The sequence below is a fragment of the Fusarium mangiferae genome, assembly GCF_900044065.1.
Source record: "Fusarium mangiferae strain MRC7560 genome assembly, contig: FMAN_scaffold011, whole genome shotgun sequence".
Taxonomy (NCBI): Eukaryota; Fungi; Ascomycota; class Sordariomycetes; order Hypocreales; family Nectriaceae; genus Fusarium; species Fusarium mangiferae.
The window spans coordinates 876,964-891,788 of NW_024573931.1; the positions used below are offsets into that span (position 1 = coordinate 876,964).

At 47.1% G+C, this 14,825-nt stretch overlaps 3 protein-coding genes across 3 annotated transcripts; 2 read left to right on the plus strand and 1 right to left on the minus strand.

Moving 5' to 3' along the window:
• Window positions 1–2,868: 2,868 nt before the first annotated feature.
• On the minus strand, window positions 2,869–4,909 carry FMAN_10116 (uncharacterized protein; the record flags this gene model as incomplete). The annotated part of the gene is made up of 2 exons (XM_041820754.1): window positions 2,869–4,317; window positions 4,367–4,909. 2 exons carry the CDS (start codon window positions 4,907–4,909, stop codon window positions 2,869–2,871), a joined length of 1,992 nt encoding a protein of 663 aa, XP_041686603.1.
• A 4,041-nt stretch (window positions 4,910–8,950) lies between these two features.
• FMAN_10117 (uncharacterized protein) lies at window positions 8,951–10,120 on the plus strand (the record flags this gene model as incomplete). The annotated part of the gene is made up of 1 exon (XM_041820755.1): window positions 8,951–10,120. The coding sequence occupies one exon, from the start codon at window positions 8,951–8,953 to the stop codon at window positions 10,118–10,120; it is 1,170 nt and encodes a 389-aa protein (XP_041686604.1).
• A 150-nt stretch (window positions 10,121–10,270) lies between these two features.
• Window positions 10,271–10,780, plus strand: FMAN_10118 (uncharacterized protein; the record flags this gene model as incomplete). Its single annotated transcript, XM_041820757.1, has 2 exons — window positions 10,271–10,610; window positions 10,668–10,780. 2 exons carry the CDS (start codon window positions 10,271–10,273, stop codon window positions 10,778–10,780), a joined length of 453 nt encoding a protein of 150 aa, XP_041686605.1.
• Between the last annotated feature and the right edge of the window lie 4,045 nt (window positions 10,781–14,825).

A 14,825-nucleotide genomic window follows, 5' to 3' on the forward strand; every position in this document is an offset into this window, starting at 1 on the left:
CGTCTTGATCACTCCGTGTGAGTCAGCCGGCGACAATCCTCTCATAGCGAATTGAGAAGGATTTGCGATACAGTAGCTAAAATAAATATTACGGTTCATAAAGAGAAGCATTTTACTAAACCGTAAGACTATCCAGACTTATTGATATAAGATCTCTAGAAGACTAATAATCTTATAGTAGCTGTTCGAGGTTAAAAATATCTATCTGAAGCGTTAACTCTCTTATCTATATAATATAAAAGTTAATAACAGTAAAAAAGTAAAATGTAGTTACTTATTGATGTGCAAATAGTATATATAAAATATATATAAAATATCCCCTTGCTTTCAAGAAATTGCTAATAGTGACCATCTTTATTTGCTGCTAATATTATGCTTCTTTAACTCTCTTATTCCGCTCACAAACTATTACTCCTCCACCACCAACTCGCTTCATGGCTACGCCGAGACCATAAGACAAACGGCGCAGGCAGATCGAATTTTGTGTTGACCAAGCGGGAGGAAAAGATGAGAAGGATAAAAAAGGGTACGGATTCGCACCAGAAGAAACGCCTGAGGGTCGTCGTGGGGAGTAAAGAGAGTATGGGACTCAGAGCTGTTTTTGGTGAATGGAGAATCAGACTCTTTCTTTACTTACAGCCGAATTCCTCAAGCATAAGAAAACAACAGGTCTACCGGACTATCCAGACAAACAACTCCCCAGAAAATAGAGTTGATACAATTGTGCTCTGAAATGGCATATGAAACGCAAAGGACATACCAGTTGTTCCATACTCGGCCAAACGATATAGCGCACTCTAAGTATAGAGGGCCCGCGAAATGTATCTTGTACTTATTCTTTCATGGTCCAGTCTCTTAAATATGTGCTTTATAAATGCGTAAATTGATCGGTGCTCTTAAGTGGTGGACGAGCCGCTGGGTTGGGATTGAAGTCGAAGTCGGGATAAATTGGTTCAAGTCGGCAAGTGATGTATTGTACCCCTGCCCTGTACTCGAATGTCTATGTCAAGTTAATTAAGCCGTCGCCGGATTATCTTCAGATAGATCATACCTCAGTCTTCCCTCATGAGGGCTCAGGCGTCGAAGCTTGGCTGAGAGCTGCCCCCTTTCCCTTCAACAGCACCACGTCTACTCACCAGGAGTTCATCATTTCATCTCGGGTCAGTTGACTTTCTTCCGTGTTCAATCATGCCGTCAAGACGCTAGACGACATGCACACGCCAATTGCTCTTGATGGGGACCAGCAAAAGGCATTCGCGCTTGTCCACGGCACCATCGCGGTCAATGTGGCATCTGGATTGTAGTTCAAGGTACCTTAGCTTCAGATTTTAGTATTGATACACCGATTGAGTCAGCGTTCTAACAGATCAGTGACTTCTACGTTTCCTTATATGTTCTAGATTGGTTATGGAAGTCATGGGCTCACTGGATGAAGCTCGGTTACATGAACTCAGTTCTCATGTCACCGTTGGAACGAATAGTTGCTTAATATTCTTAAGGCACTGGATCGACTTCCTATTCCCTTGAATTTATATTCATGTTACGAGCCCTTTCTTGGCATCTGCCATGCCCCTGAATTGACTTTCATTCGGTTTGACAAACCACAATGCGGCTCTTTAGCACAGCAAACCCCTGACAGTACTGGTACGTCAACACACTCGAGCTATCTACTGCAACTGCTGCGATCACAACGTCTCTCAAATACACGATTCGGTTTGAGTCTACGGAGCTAAGTTGTGACATTGACATATCATACTCACGAGCTTGATGTTCGCGTCGGTCGCGGGTTGGCGCATCGCAAAGTACAGAATCATGAGCCATGATGAAATGTCGTTTGATGCTAAAATAAACTCACCAAAAAGTCCCCTAGGGTTATGCTAACTTGCCTAAGTATTCTTGTCACTTAGGATCGAGGTCTAAAGCTTTCTTTGCCCCCCTAACTTGTATATCTATGGTTCGCTCATGAAGTGTTGTTTTCCGTAACTCTTGTACTTTCTTATAACCTTCAAATTCCCTTATCAGGGTTTACAGAAACTTGAGGCGGTAAAGTATTATTATATGTGAGAAGTGTCAAGTCATAACACTAAACGACAAAGAAAGACCGGCCTCAAGTTGCGATTTCAACCCTAAATTACACAAAATTAGGTGAATTTGTGACCTTTTTACATAGCCTGATATCACCATTTTATGATCTCAGATCATCTTGCCTAAGATATTCTCGCTCCCTTGTCCAAGCATTTGTACACCATCTAGCAAACGGGTCGCCCAACGCTCAAGCCCATACGAGTTCTCGACTCGGCGTCGCATCTCCTCTCCTGCAAGCACGAGAACAAAGCTCCTCATCCAAAGCCACCAGACTCCAATCCCTGACACACGGCCCGCCAAGACTAGGGACCAACAACAGAAACAATAGCGGCTGTTCCCCCTCGGTCCCGATAACTCAAACGCCATAGATCACCCACCGCCGTCGGAGATTTAGAAAGCCAACAGATCGGACGTGCCGATTACCCCTTTATTGTGGTTGTCTTGGGGGACCGTTGGTGGAATTTCCGTCGTAGGGTTGCTGAACTATGACGATTAGAGGCTGTTTTTGGAGCGTCACTTGGACACGAGTGCGTTCAAGCTACATATCAATGGAGAGTATGATTCGTTTATGTCCGTGAAGTCCATGAGCATATCAAGTTTAGTGGTGGGGGAGCTTGGTACTGAAACAATTCATTGTAGTAATTATAGTCGTAACTTCATTCTCTTGGTCGTTAAGAGTACATACAGGTATCTTCAAACATCCCCTGACACAATACAAAAAGCAAATCTTCATCCAACGCCCGTATATTATACCATCGTTTGATCTTTCCATTCATCACGTATTTAAATTGGCGACACAATCATTGCCACATACTTGACATGTCCTTCAGTATCTTTGAGGGGTGTCCAGTGGCTCATCATCTTGGCTGGCTTCTTCGGCGATGTTTCTCCACTGTCACCACTTAGCGTTCTCGTCATATTGGCACGGCGAGGGATGTGGTTTGCGAGTGCGAGGTCCAACGAAACAGACTTTCCATCACGGACAACAAGATCCCGAACCGTCAATTTGAAGGCCTTGGTAACTGATGGTAGTGTAGATTGCTCAGTAAAAATGTCAAAGATATCTTTGCCGATTATAGTTTCGGCCGACGTGCCCAGATCGAGAGCATCGAGCATCTCTTTGGAGTAGAAGGAGACACATAACTTGGGTGGATACTTCATCTCCTGGTCGAGAGGCATTGCGCCCAAAGATGCTGGGTATGAAGGGACATGCTCGAGAATCATGTATCGGGCGTATGTCGTCATAAGCATTTCAGGTTGGTTAGAGAATCTCCTGATAACGCTTCGTGTGCTATAGGTCTTGTCAAGTATCGTAGGTCCAGCTGATGACCGGGGCCTATCAGAGCTGCGACGTGGACTCAGTGGTGGCGACAGAGGAGGAGGCGGCGGCTTCTTGAACGCTTTGAAGAACCCCGACATCTTTGTTGCCTTGAATTGATTGTTCTTGACACTGAGAACCTCCTCAGCTTCAGGCTCGCCTTGAGATCCGTCACTAGCCCAGCGAGAATTGCTCCGTTCTGGCGCCTTATCTTCCTCCGCAGCACCGTACGACAAAACCTTTAGAACATCATGTGTGTCGTGCAGAGAGGATGATACGTCGATTTGAGCACCCAGAAAGAACTTTGTCTTACCAGCGGTGTCGAGAAGAGGGCATAGGAAAAGAAGATTCCAGAACGGGGTTCCATCTTTCCGAAAGTTGAGAAGCAGTTCAGTACACTCCTCGTTGCGCCAGATTGCGGAGCGCATCTTGGCAATGCCGTCTCGATCAGTCTGTGGTCCCTGAAGGAAGCGGCAATTATGTGTCAAAACCTCACTTCGTGCGTATCCTGTCAGTTCCTCAAACTCATCGGAAGCAAAGATGATAGGATTTCCAGATCGGGACGGATCACTAAGGCAGAATGACCCCTTCAGGCCGGGATAAGGGTTTGGTGGTGAGTCGCCTTCTGCGTCGAGGGAGAGAGCCAAGCTAGTACATTGTGATAGTTGCTGTTTGACGAAATCGGGAAAGATCTCCCTGACAATGCGCTGTTCGATATAGGTTTTAGATTCGAGAAACATGTTTTCCAGGCTGGGAATAAGTGATGTTGTGAGATGTTTGATGTTGGTGTTGAGAGCCTTGGACATAGGGGAGGGCAAATTAATTGGCGATGTTGCGGTGATGGATGTATACGAAGTTGATATTGTCGAGAGTTGAATGACAACCTGCTCCAGGGATTGGATATAGTCGCGAATCTGCTCATGATTAGAATCTGTGAGGCGATATCTTGTCTGATCATCTTACCTTCATGAGGTAATCAACATTCTGACCAAGTCCTCGATTGGCGGCGAATCTCCATAATTGACCACTGGCAGCATGATCGGCCATAACCATATCAAACATCTCCCGCCCGACAAGATCAGGAATAGGCAACTCGCCGGAACCATCCGACTCAGTGAAAGCGATACTAGATCTTTGACTTCTGGACGATGTAACAGAGTCAATGCTCCTCAACCTCTCACCCGACCACTGGCCCACCCCGTTGCTATACATGCCGGCACGCGGTGTGCCATCAGGGTGGTAGTCGGTATACTGTCTCAGAATGTCCTCATTGGTGTGAAGTGAAAGGCCTGAATTGCTGCGCAGGCGGTAGGATGAGAATTTAGCACTCTTGGGGCGGTTTGATCTGCTGCTTTTGGGTGGTGCTTGAAGACCCCGCAGAGATGAGGTGACAGAATCGGAATTGTTGTTGGAGAGTGTCGATGTTGTGGAACGGCGACGCTCAAAATCGGGTAGAGATGGAATAGGAGGAGGTTCGAATGACCGGAGAGCGTTAATTGTAGGCATCTTGTCTTAATTATTATGTCCCTCCACAAAAAGGGGACTGACAAGTCGGGTTGTTCCTTTATGTCTCGGGAGTGGTGGAATGCAATGCGATTGTGCGACACAAGCGCAATAGGTTATTATAACAGTTGCCGATTGATGTTTGTAGCGCGCCAAAAGCAAAAAAAGAAGATAATTAAAATTTGAGTATTTATGCTCTTATTCAGTGAGAGAAAAGGACCAAGAGTTGTTATTGTTGAGAGCGACAGTGTAAAGCTTAGAAGACCATAGTTGGTGGGTGAGGTGTTGGTGGGAGGTTGTAAGTTATCAGATTGGATTGGATGGAAGACGAGAGAAGAAAGTAAAGAAGGAAAGAATGGGACCCGAGCGCAAAGAGAAGTCAGAACAACAAGAAAAGGCAAGAGCAGCCCAGGTAAAGCAGCGACAGGCAGGATAGACTAGGACCCTCGTTCAATCGCGAGTCGCGGAGCAGGAGCAGCCCACGATCGCTTAATACTACGGTTCCAGGCCCAGCAAGCCAGCTCAGGTCGCAATGGAAGAGAAGGCACCCAAGACTGACTCGCTCGCTCTCAGGTCGCTACCTCATGCAATTCAGTGGATCAATCACAGGCTACGAAGGTGAGCTTGCGGGGGCGGGCCAAGTCGGGTTCGAGCAATCCTTGGCCGAAAAGCCACTAAAGAAACCCAGTGGCTTCTGCAATGCTGGGTCCCCTTTTTAGCGCTGCAGAAATGCAGATAGCACATGTTTCCCGGAAGATACGCCCGGCCACTGGAAAAAATACTGCAGAAGGCTAGACGCCAAAACTCGCTGCGGAGGTTCCGGCGTTTTATTATCCCCCCTACGACGAGCTGAAGACTTGCATTAAGTTTTGAGTTTGCAGGGGTTCAACGTGCATTGATGATAAATCCATTTATCATAAGACTCTCTCCTAACTGACTGACTGAATGAATGAGTGACTGACTCTGCTCTGCGTCTTTGCCTCTCGGACCCTGTTGACTGAGAGACAAACTATCGAAGCTAACAACTGAACCACCAGCGGATCGGTCCAGAGCTTGCGGTGGCTAACAAGAGGCGTCGATCCGTTTGCGGGCTGGTCGCCCAAAAGAGGAAGCCTCCAAAGAAGAAGAGAGAGCAAGCTAGCGATCTACGATCCGACAACGCGGACCCATTCGTTGCCATGTCATGTCATGTCATTGTACTCTGAGTTGAGTCAAGAGCCAACGTCTTTTTCATTCTCCTCCCCTTCTGGCTCTTTTCTCCGATTAAAGGAAATGCTCCCGTTCAAACTCTGTTCCTTTGAGGCGTTGAAAGGTTACGTGGTCTTGGGAAATGATGACGACAAGAGGTTGAGGTCGGTTTTATGCAGATTGATGCAAACACTTTGGGAGAAGTTAATCAAGGAGGATCGACAAGGATAGGCCGCCCTGCCACTAACGAGAAACGAGAGGGAAAAAAACCACATGCAAGAGTGTGGTGGAGTTGCAATTGACAATTCATCTGAAACATCGAGGTTGCATTAGAGACCCTTGTTTTTAATTCTGTTCAATTCAAATAAATTAAACAGTGACACTCTCACTAATTACCTTCCTTGCCTAGGTACCCCAAATCTTGATGATTATATATCATCAAATCGAACTACCATTTTTGACATTCCGCTTCGTCCAAGATAAACTTAAACAACAGAGATTACGTGACCTCTGGCCAAAAGGTTCAAGCCACATGATCGACAGGCCAAGGTACATCCCTGCGTCAATCATCCATCTCAACATGGTAGACTAATGACGATGCAGAGAGAACCGAGGTATGCCATTCCCATCACCATCTTTCCCTTTCTCATCGTCATTCCAAATTCCTCACGAATGCAAATGCTGTCAGTCCCGTTCAACCAAGAATAATACGCCGAACCGCGTCGGCCCGTTGGACAGATTGGGTTGAATACGATGGAATTAGTGCCACACCGTCATGTCTGGCCCTGCTGGCCCTCTCCAAGCTTGATCCCTGTAGAGCGTCGAGCGTCAAACCCGGCGATTTGGTCTTGTTCTGTGCAAGGCTGTGTTTTTTGCTTTTTTCCCCTCCAATGTCGATTGACGTCTGCACGTAGAACCCAGGGATGCTAGTCTTGAAGATTTGAATTAATTTCTTTTTATTGCTCACGCGACAAGGCGAATGTCATCTGGCAGCTGCAGTGGCACCTCGGATAATCTACCCCATTATCCAGGCGTGCTTGGTTGCATTCGCCAATCGAATATAGGACCCCATCTCCTGATTATTGGCTTGCTCGGACCTGGTGGTTTGTGCTTTTTGTCATTCATGCGTCTTGTTCCCCTCGCTGCACAGACTCTATGAGAATGTGTAAAGGGTCCCGGACACAGCACAGATTCAATTCCCATGCGCCGGTATCAGATATCGCTGCGGCTTTTTCTTATGGCGTTGGTCGTGTCTGTCAGTGTATCAAAGCGTTGAAACTGCTGGTTAGTACAGACTAGGCAGTTCTGGTACAAGCACCTGCATATCGTTGACCCTCACGACTCGTCTGCAGACACAGCTGAAGAGAATTTTAGCTGCATGAGTCGCAAATGGTCTGATACCGGAAAATCTTTACGAAGGATCAGTCTCTTCCTGCGGGGGAAGGTCTGAAGCTGTCTTCGCATGCTGAAACGCGCCGGCGACTGATTCCGGGAGCGCTAGAAGTTAGAAGTTAGAACATTGGAGTTGGCCGAACCAAGAGATGTCGGTTCGGAAGCGAAGCTAGACTTTTAAGAGACTCATGGTTAAGTAATGCATATCAAAGTCTTTGATTGGAAGAGGCATGCGACAACTTCCGATATACGAGCCAATACCCAAGGACTACAGTTATGTGTTGTAGAAAAATTGGACGTCAATTCAAGACATGAACAACTATTTTCATTGTCGTAGTTGCTGTCAGGATTCTAACAAGGAGTTAATATCCATTCCTGATACCGTTTCGATATGACGCTCGGTGGTTTTGTGATATCCAGGGTAGGTAGACTGAGAACACTCAGTACCTACTTAGCGAGTATGAGAACCATCGATGATCAAATCAACCATATTCTCATCTCGCCCTTATATAGGCCCGCGTAATCTGCCCTGGCTCCAACAAATACGGTCACTAAGGCTTGACGAGATAGAACATCATATACCCACTTACTTCTGCCTCATCTAGCATGGCTAGCATGGTTATTCGTGACGTTGCTATCTACTAGGTTGCCATCCTTGGCTCTGGGAGAGAGTGCGAACAAACAAGTGTTTCGTTGGCGTTCAATTTGAACTCAACAAGGTTGATTGGAACAAGTGGAAAAGTACCCCAGTTGTTTGGTCGTCCATTTAATTAGCTAACGGTAATGTTCAGATAGCGTTGGCATGGTGTATACGGGAGGCCGCATCTGTTTGCTAAGGATCATCATCTTTCGTGACACAAACACTAACTCGTTGTGGTCTCCATGATTTTCTGGGACATAAAGTGTCCCATATCTCTCCATTGATCTTGTAGCCGTAGTGATAGTGATATTGGATCTCCTTATATGAAGTATAACTTCTTCGCGTTTAACAGTATCTCAGCAGGAAAAATCTCTTATAACTTAGCACGTCATGTTTTGTTAAGACATGTTTCTGGCCGTTATTGACCGCTTCATTTGAATTAACGAGTTTCTATCACTTCTCATATTCTATAACTCATGTAGAGCTCAGACTGTCTTATCTGTATCATCAACTCAACTAGATCTGCAGCTCGCCTACATGTACAAAGAATAAGAGCGCCACAGGATGGAACTATTGACCTCAACTCTGAAGATTGCGGTCTTATTCGCATAGTCTGTAGATTTACCTGCATATCTAGGTGCAGAAAAGTGTCGGTCAACCCGTAGCATTGAAACAGGTTAGATGACATGCTGTGAGTTGTAAAAGGTCAGTGTATAAACCATGGAAGCCCTCTTGAGTTCCTAAACTATCTGAAGACTCTCCCCCTTCATTTACTGTTAAGATCAAAGTTCAGAGTCTATCACATCCTATTCCAATCTACAGTCATGTCATCTTACAATCCAGTCAAGGATCTGGGCCTAACCTGTCCCTATGGCGGAATCTTCTACATATGCGCCGACGATCCGGAGCGCTTCATCGGCTGCTGCACCATCAACCCTTGCGGCGCCAGAAAAGGTCTCTGTCCTGATCAAAGCCTCAGATCAGCCAGCTTTAACGCGACACTTCAGCATGAGTTCCTCCCTCAGGCTTGTATCAACGACAACGTCGATGTCAGTTGGTACACCTGCGTTGGAGAGGGACTTCCTTTCCTGGGATGTTGTGCCGTAGATCCTTGTCTCCGTGGTGTTTGTCCTCAAAGAGACCTGAGAGCAGCGAAGTTGAGTGACAAGGCCAAGAATGCGCAGGACTTCCTTGATGGTGGCCCTGAGTATATGCCACGGTCTACGTCTTCTGCCCTTGACCCAAGATCAGGCGTCTCTTCAAGCAGTCTGTGTGCTAGCTCGACCACTGCAATGATGACCATGATCTCCAGCTTCATCACTTCTTTCGCTATAGAAACAACCATTGCGACAATCACCTCTACGGATACAACAATGACCTCTGCCATGACAATCTTGCCCCCAGAGGCTCCAGATGCACCCCCTACGGAACCCAAAGAGCAAAGCCCGAACCGAAAATTTGGCTGGTTTTGGGTGCTTATTCTCGTCGCAATTCTTCTACTTCTATACCTTGGGCACCGATTCGGGGAGAAACCATCCTGTCTAAGATGCAGAGAAAAACCACCCAAAGGAAAACTGGGACAGAGACGTGAACAGAGGCATGAACAAGAACAACGACACGAGCAACAGCAACAGCAGGAACAGGAACACAATGCGAACACACCTACATGCATAGAGATCAATCAGAGGCCCTCAACTGGATACGTCCGGAACATGGGGGAACGTTCAGGCATGCACATTTCCCGGAGCACCCACGAACAACCCCAGAACATACAAGGTCAACGACATGGGAGTGGTTCTTCTATTAAAGATGAATTCTCCCGTGAAAGCTCCCGTGACAACAAAGAAAATCGATCCCTCGACCTGCAGAGTAGATCGGTCAGCAAGGCGTATACGCCAGTGTCCGGCGAACAGTTCCAAGCAGGAAGCCGTTGCCAGGAACGAACAACCACACAAGCTCGCGTGGAGATAACTTCCGCTGAGGACCCCCTTTGAAATGTATATATAAGTTCTTTTCATTTTTAGATCTTCATTTCTCAAGCATCACCATCTCATGAAAGTCATCATCCCCTAAAGACCACCATTTCCCAAGCTCGCCGTCAAGAACCACCATTTGCTCAAAGCCATCATCGTCCAAAGATCACTATGAGTACACCACTATGTGAGCTCGAAGGGAGTGCGCCAGTAAGTGATAGCTTCGCAGCATTAGTATCGTCAGGGGCTCAATTTCCTATGGCCAGGCAGTGGATGACTCAGGCACAGCAGGACCAACAACAACAACTTGCTTCTGAAGTCTCAGCAACGTATGAGCCAACAACCACCATATGGATCCGGAACTTCAACCAGCTCTGCGATACACCACCTGCTGAGGAGAGCCGTCTGCCTTTCTTCTCGCGTGACCACTACAAGCATGAGCGAGTGGTGCCGGACTCAAAGTCTCGAAGGTTCGCGGAGTCTATGAGACGCTACCGAAGACACTGGAGAGGTAAGAGAGCTAATGCTAGAATTGTGGCCATTTCTAACGCTCGAAAACCACTTGCAGAACTGGCGCCCTCTGCTCAAAATTGGCGATCTTCAGGAGATAGTTGGCCACCCCCATTGCCGAAACGTACTCGGAACAAACTCCGGAAGCGTCAAAGGCCTGATGGATATTAAGGGTGGTAAAGAAGGGATTTGAAACCGCAATTGCGCCTTTGAGGGCGCTGTGGTGGGAATTCTTTGACTTCATTTGTGGTGGATTTGCATGTTGCCAGTGGAGGTTGACATTTGTTTGGATGGACACAGAGCTGGGGAAACGGAAGAATGAACAGGGTCGGCGATATTGTGAACATTGGTTAAAACACGAAAATAGAACAAAAAAGGTTGAGCAACTTGACGCTGATGAAAGACCATCAGCCCCTCCCCATTTTCCATCTTCCTTCTTCTGCCCAACTTGAACATGCCATGGTAAACTCATCTTGATACATCCAACAACATCCAACATAAACTTACCCGATGCAGCGGTTTGTTGGTTTGCATATCCATTTTCGAGTCAAGACGTAGAATGCTCTTCGATCGATGTGAATGACTGATCTCGATCTGCCATACATATATATAGCCTTGCTATGGAACTCGAAAGCTGTTTACGAACAGCCCTATGAGATATCTCGGATGACACTCTCCCCACGTGGATACCCGTCAAGATATTGGACTCTTAAATCCGAGGCAACGATAATAGAAGGATGTGACCTAGAGATATCTCCGCATCGCAAACAGCTTGTCTTGAAAACAGTAGCCATGTCACTGTGCATGGATCATGCGTGCCAGACAAGGCCATGTCCACAAAGAGACTAGGGAATCAAATCTTTATATGAGAACAGAGATCCACTCCCAAGAAGTGTCTGGAGATTCTAGACTTTCGACTAGTTGGTGTTCAAGAGCTGTTCGGGCACGCAGTCGAGCTACTACCACACTGCTTAAGGACTTAGCAGCCAGCTCATTCCTATGTCAGAACGAACACTATCCCGATTCATGGGAAAATCCGATGATCGAATCGAAGTTATCATCGGCCCTTTCAGAAACTCGGATCGATCTTTGCTTGTTCAGCGTTGGTCCGATAACCGTATACCACAGCTAAACAGGTTCGAAGAAAGTCAAAGGAGAATGGCTCAGGTCAGGGTATTACGACCGCCAAACCATCATGTAATTTAATAATCACAGATTTCCGAATTTTAGTCATTCTCATTGATCTTGTAAGGGAAATAATGCGTCGCTGTATTCCGCAGTGAGAAGCATATTGATCGACAAACTTTGCCTAAGCGAAGCCTTCACAGAACGTGAGCGGAGATTATCAAACTCCGAATAGTAGCGAGCAGCAGCAGAGTTTTCACCGTAGAATAATAGAAAGGTCAGTACGGAATAGAACCTTTGTTGTTAAGGTTGAACCGAAAGCCTTCGCCGTGAAGCCAAGACGACGACTGGAATGCAATACGTTTGGTCTGGTGTTGATCCAAAAGAACTTTCACGGGCAGGCTGAGAACAAAGTCGGATCATGGTTACGCAACTATGAGCAGGTAAACAAGGCGCCTCGAATTCTCGATGAATGGTGATTCGTAAATCAGCTGTTCAGGGCGAATGTGACGAATGATAATAGGTATCGTCAGTGAGAGCTTTCTCGGCTTCAGCAGTACCTGTGGCTTGAACAAACGCAAACCTAAGAAAGAAGGGGACGGCGTCACGGATCCAGCACCAGCCCTCGTGGCAAACGTGAACTAGGCGAATTTACAATACCTTTCGGTCCTTCTTGGTGACCGAGATGCCCGACATGAATAAGGGAATCGTAGTAAAAGGCTTTCCAAATGTTTGTCAGGAACCGGGCACTCATCTTGACAAGTGCCCTAGTGTCCTAGCTGGGCAACCCTGAATCATGTCCAGGAACAGATGTGTTGGTCCCTGGCCTAGAAACGGCCAAGTCCCGGCTGTTGGCTAACTAACTTAGTCGTTTGCAGGCACCGTTTGTCAGCCATAATCTTTTAGACAAAGACGGATACAGAAAACAGTGCCTAGGAGAAATGCGGGAGATGCACCGAGGGGAAGATTGCGGTGAGAGACTCAATTCATGTTTGTTGATGCTCGTTGCACCAACACCAACACCAACACCCAATATCTCGGCACGAGCCTTGATCCTGTTGATGGTGTGAGATCTCCATGGCCAAGACCCGGGAGCGATCATGCGGAGGTAGCAATAGCTAGTAAATCGGGTGTGTGGGCCTCGGGGAGCAGGAAAACATCAGATCTTGATACAGGGTGTAAAAATAACCTCGACAAAGATATCATGAACTTATGCTAAGCTAGTCTAAGTTTTTTTATCATCCAGGATCGAGGTCCCGAAATTTCTTTCTCCCCTAGTGACATAGTTTCCAGGGGTTGAGCTGAGTTGAACAGGGATAAAGGGAACAATGAGGGTGACCTCTAACTTATCGCCAAGAATGTTTATGCTTCGACTATTCGTTTGGCTTTCTTGTTCGCCATGACCAGTAAGCTGAACGTCAATTCAATGCGGAACATTAACATCTCAGTCCGCTGAGTATCCAGGAACGACAAACAGACTTGGGCTTGCCTGATCCCGCTGCCACCGCCATCAAAGGCCAAAGGTGACATGCATGCTGATTCACATTTGCCAGACCCTCGATTCGGGTCTCGACACCCTTACTCTCAAGCTGAACGCCGCAAGTGCGGATCGGGAGGGCAGGCCGCCCTTCTTGATTGGCCGCTATAGAGATCGTCTCTCTCGCGGCTCAAAAGCCTGACAGGATTGCCTGTTGGTCTCGCCCAGTCGCATTGCGAGATCTGGTTTAGCCCCAGACACGGATGGCGGCGCCTTGACGGGCGTGGCACACGGAGGTGGTCGTCAAATGGTATCGCTTTCTGGTCTCCCTTACGTAGCGTGCAGCTAATAAGCGACAGGGTTTTTAAGCCCAGCTGTCACTTTGCATTGAGCTCACAATGGGAGAGCGTTTACTTGCGGTGTGGGCGATGAAAATATCGTCGACTGGGTATAGTGAGTTATAGTGTTGTATCCGCTTCGGTCCAGACGATACAGGTACCAGCAAGGCTATTGTTATACTCGTGCCTTACTCGGTGTAATGCCGTGATCGATCATGTTTTCCTGCTCTTCTTCGCGCGATCTCAGTCAGTGCAATCGTTGGCCCCGAACTCTGAGCGCGTGGAATGAATATAATCTCGTCCCGGAAACGCACATTCGTCCACTGACATTACTGTACTGATCCCGTGTCTCTGAATTTATCCCACTTTGCTTTTGCCATCCCTCGACAATTTTAAGTGAATTTACCGTGAGTCGTTGCTCAGCAAGTGTCGGAGAAGCAGCCATAAAATTCGAGTCGGATTGGTCGAGTCAGTCCTTTCATGGTTGTTAGTGGAGAGTTTGGCGACGCCCTCTCAAACTCAAGGTCTCTCGGTTGTTGGAGTAGTTGGCTCAACTTGGCTGCGCCTTTCCGCCTCCGGTCATCACTGCATTGCAAATCCCTCCCCCAAGCCAAAATAGGGCAATAAGATTTCTCCATCTGGTAAATGCAGCACTTACACATCCACCTCGGGAATATCGTCATCAGTTTTGGATTTCACAACCACGTACGGAGTAAGGGATACTAATTATCCTGCCCGGCCAAGTTACCTATGCAGGGCAGTCGTTTCATGACCGATCATATACAAGTCTCGTAAAGAAAACCACAAAAGTTTCCCCCCATTCCGGGCTCGACCCTAATCCCGAGGCTCGGTTGGTCATCAATTCATTCATACATACATACCTCAGCGACAGGAACGGAGATCAAAGTCAAATTCTTGTGGGCTTGAGACCAAAGACGGGATCCTACCTGAGAGAATTTGCCTACGGGTCTCCCACGCGGCAAACATCTCGGTCATCATTACACGGCACACGCCTCTTCGTTCTTATTGCCCTTTGGGGGTTTCCAGAGTTTCGGGTGACCGCTTTGGCTTTGCTTGGCTTTGAAGAGCATTTTGGTTCATAAGAAGCTAAACCCTCGATTCCTCCCTCCCTGTCGCAGGGGTCGACTTCCCTGGACTCCAACCACAGAAGTTGAACTATCTCGCGATGCGACTGTCACCAGTGTCACCAGTCGATTCCAGTTGGTCATCACAGCTCGCGTCTTGATATACTCGATACTAAGACATCGACAGTCTA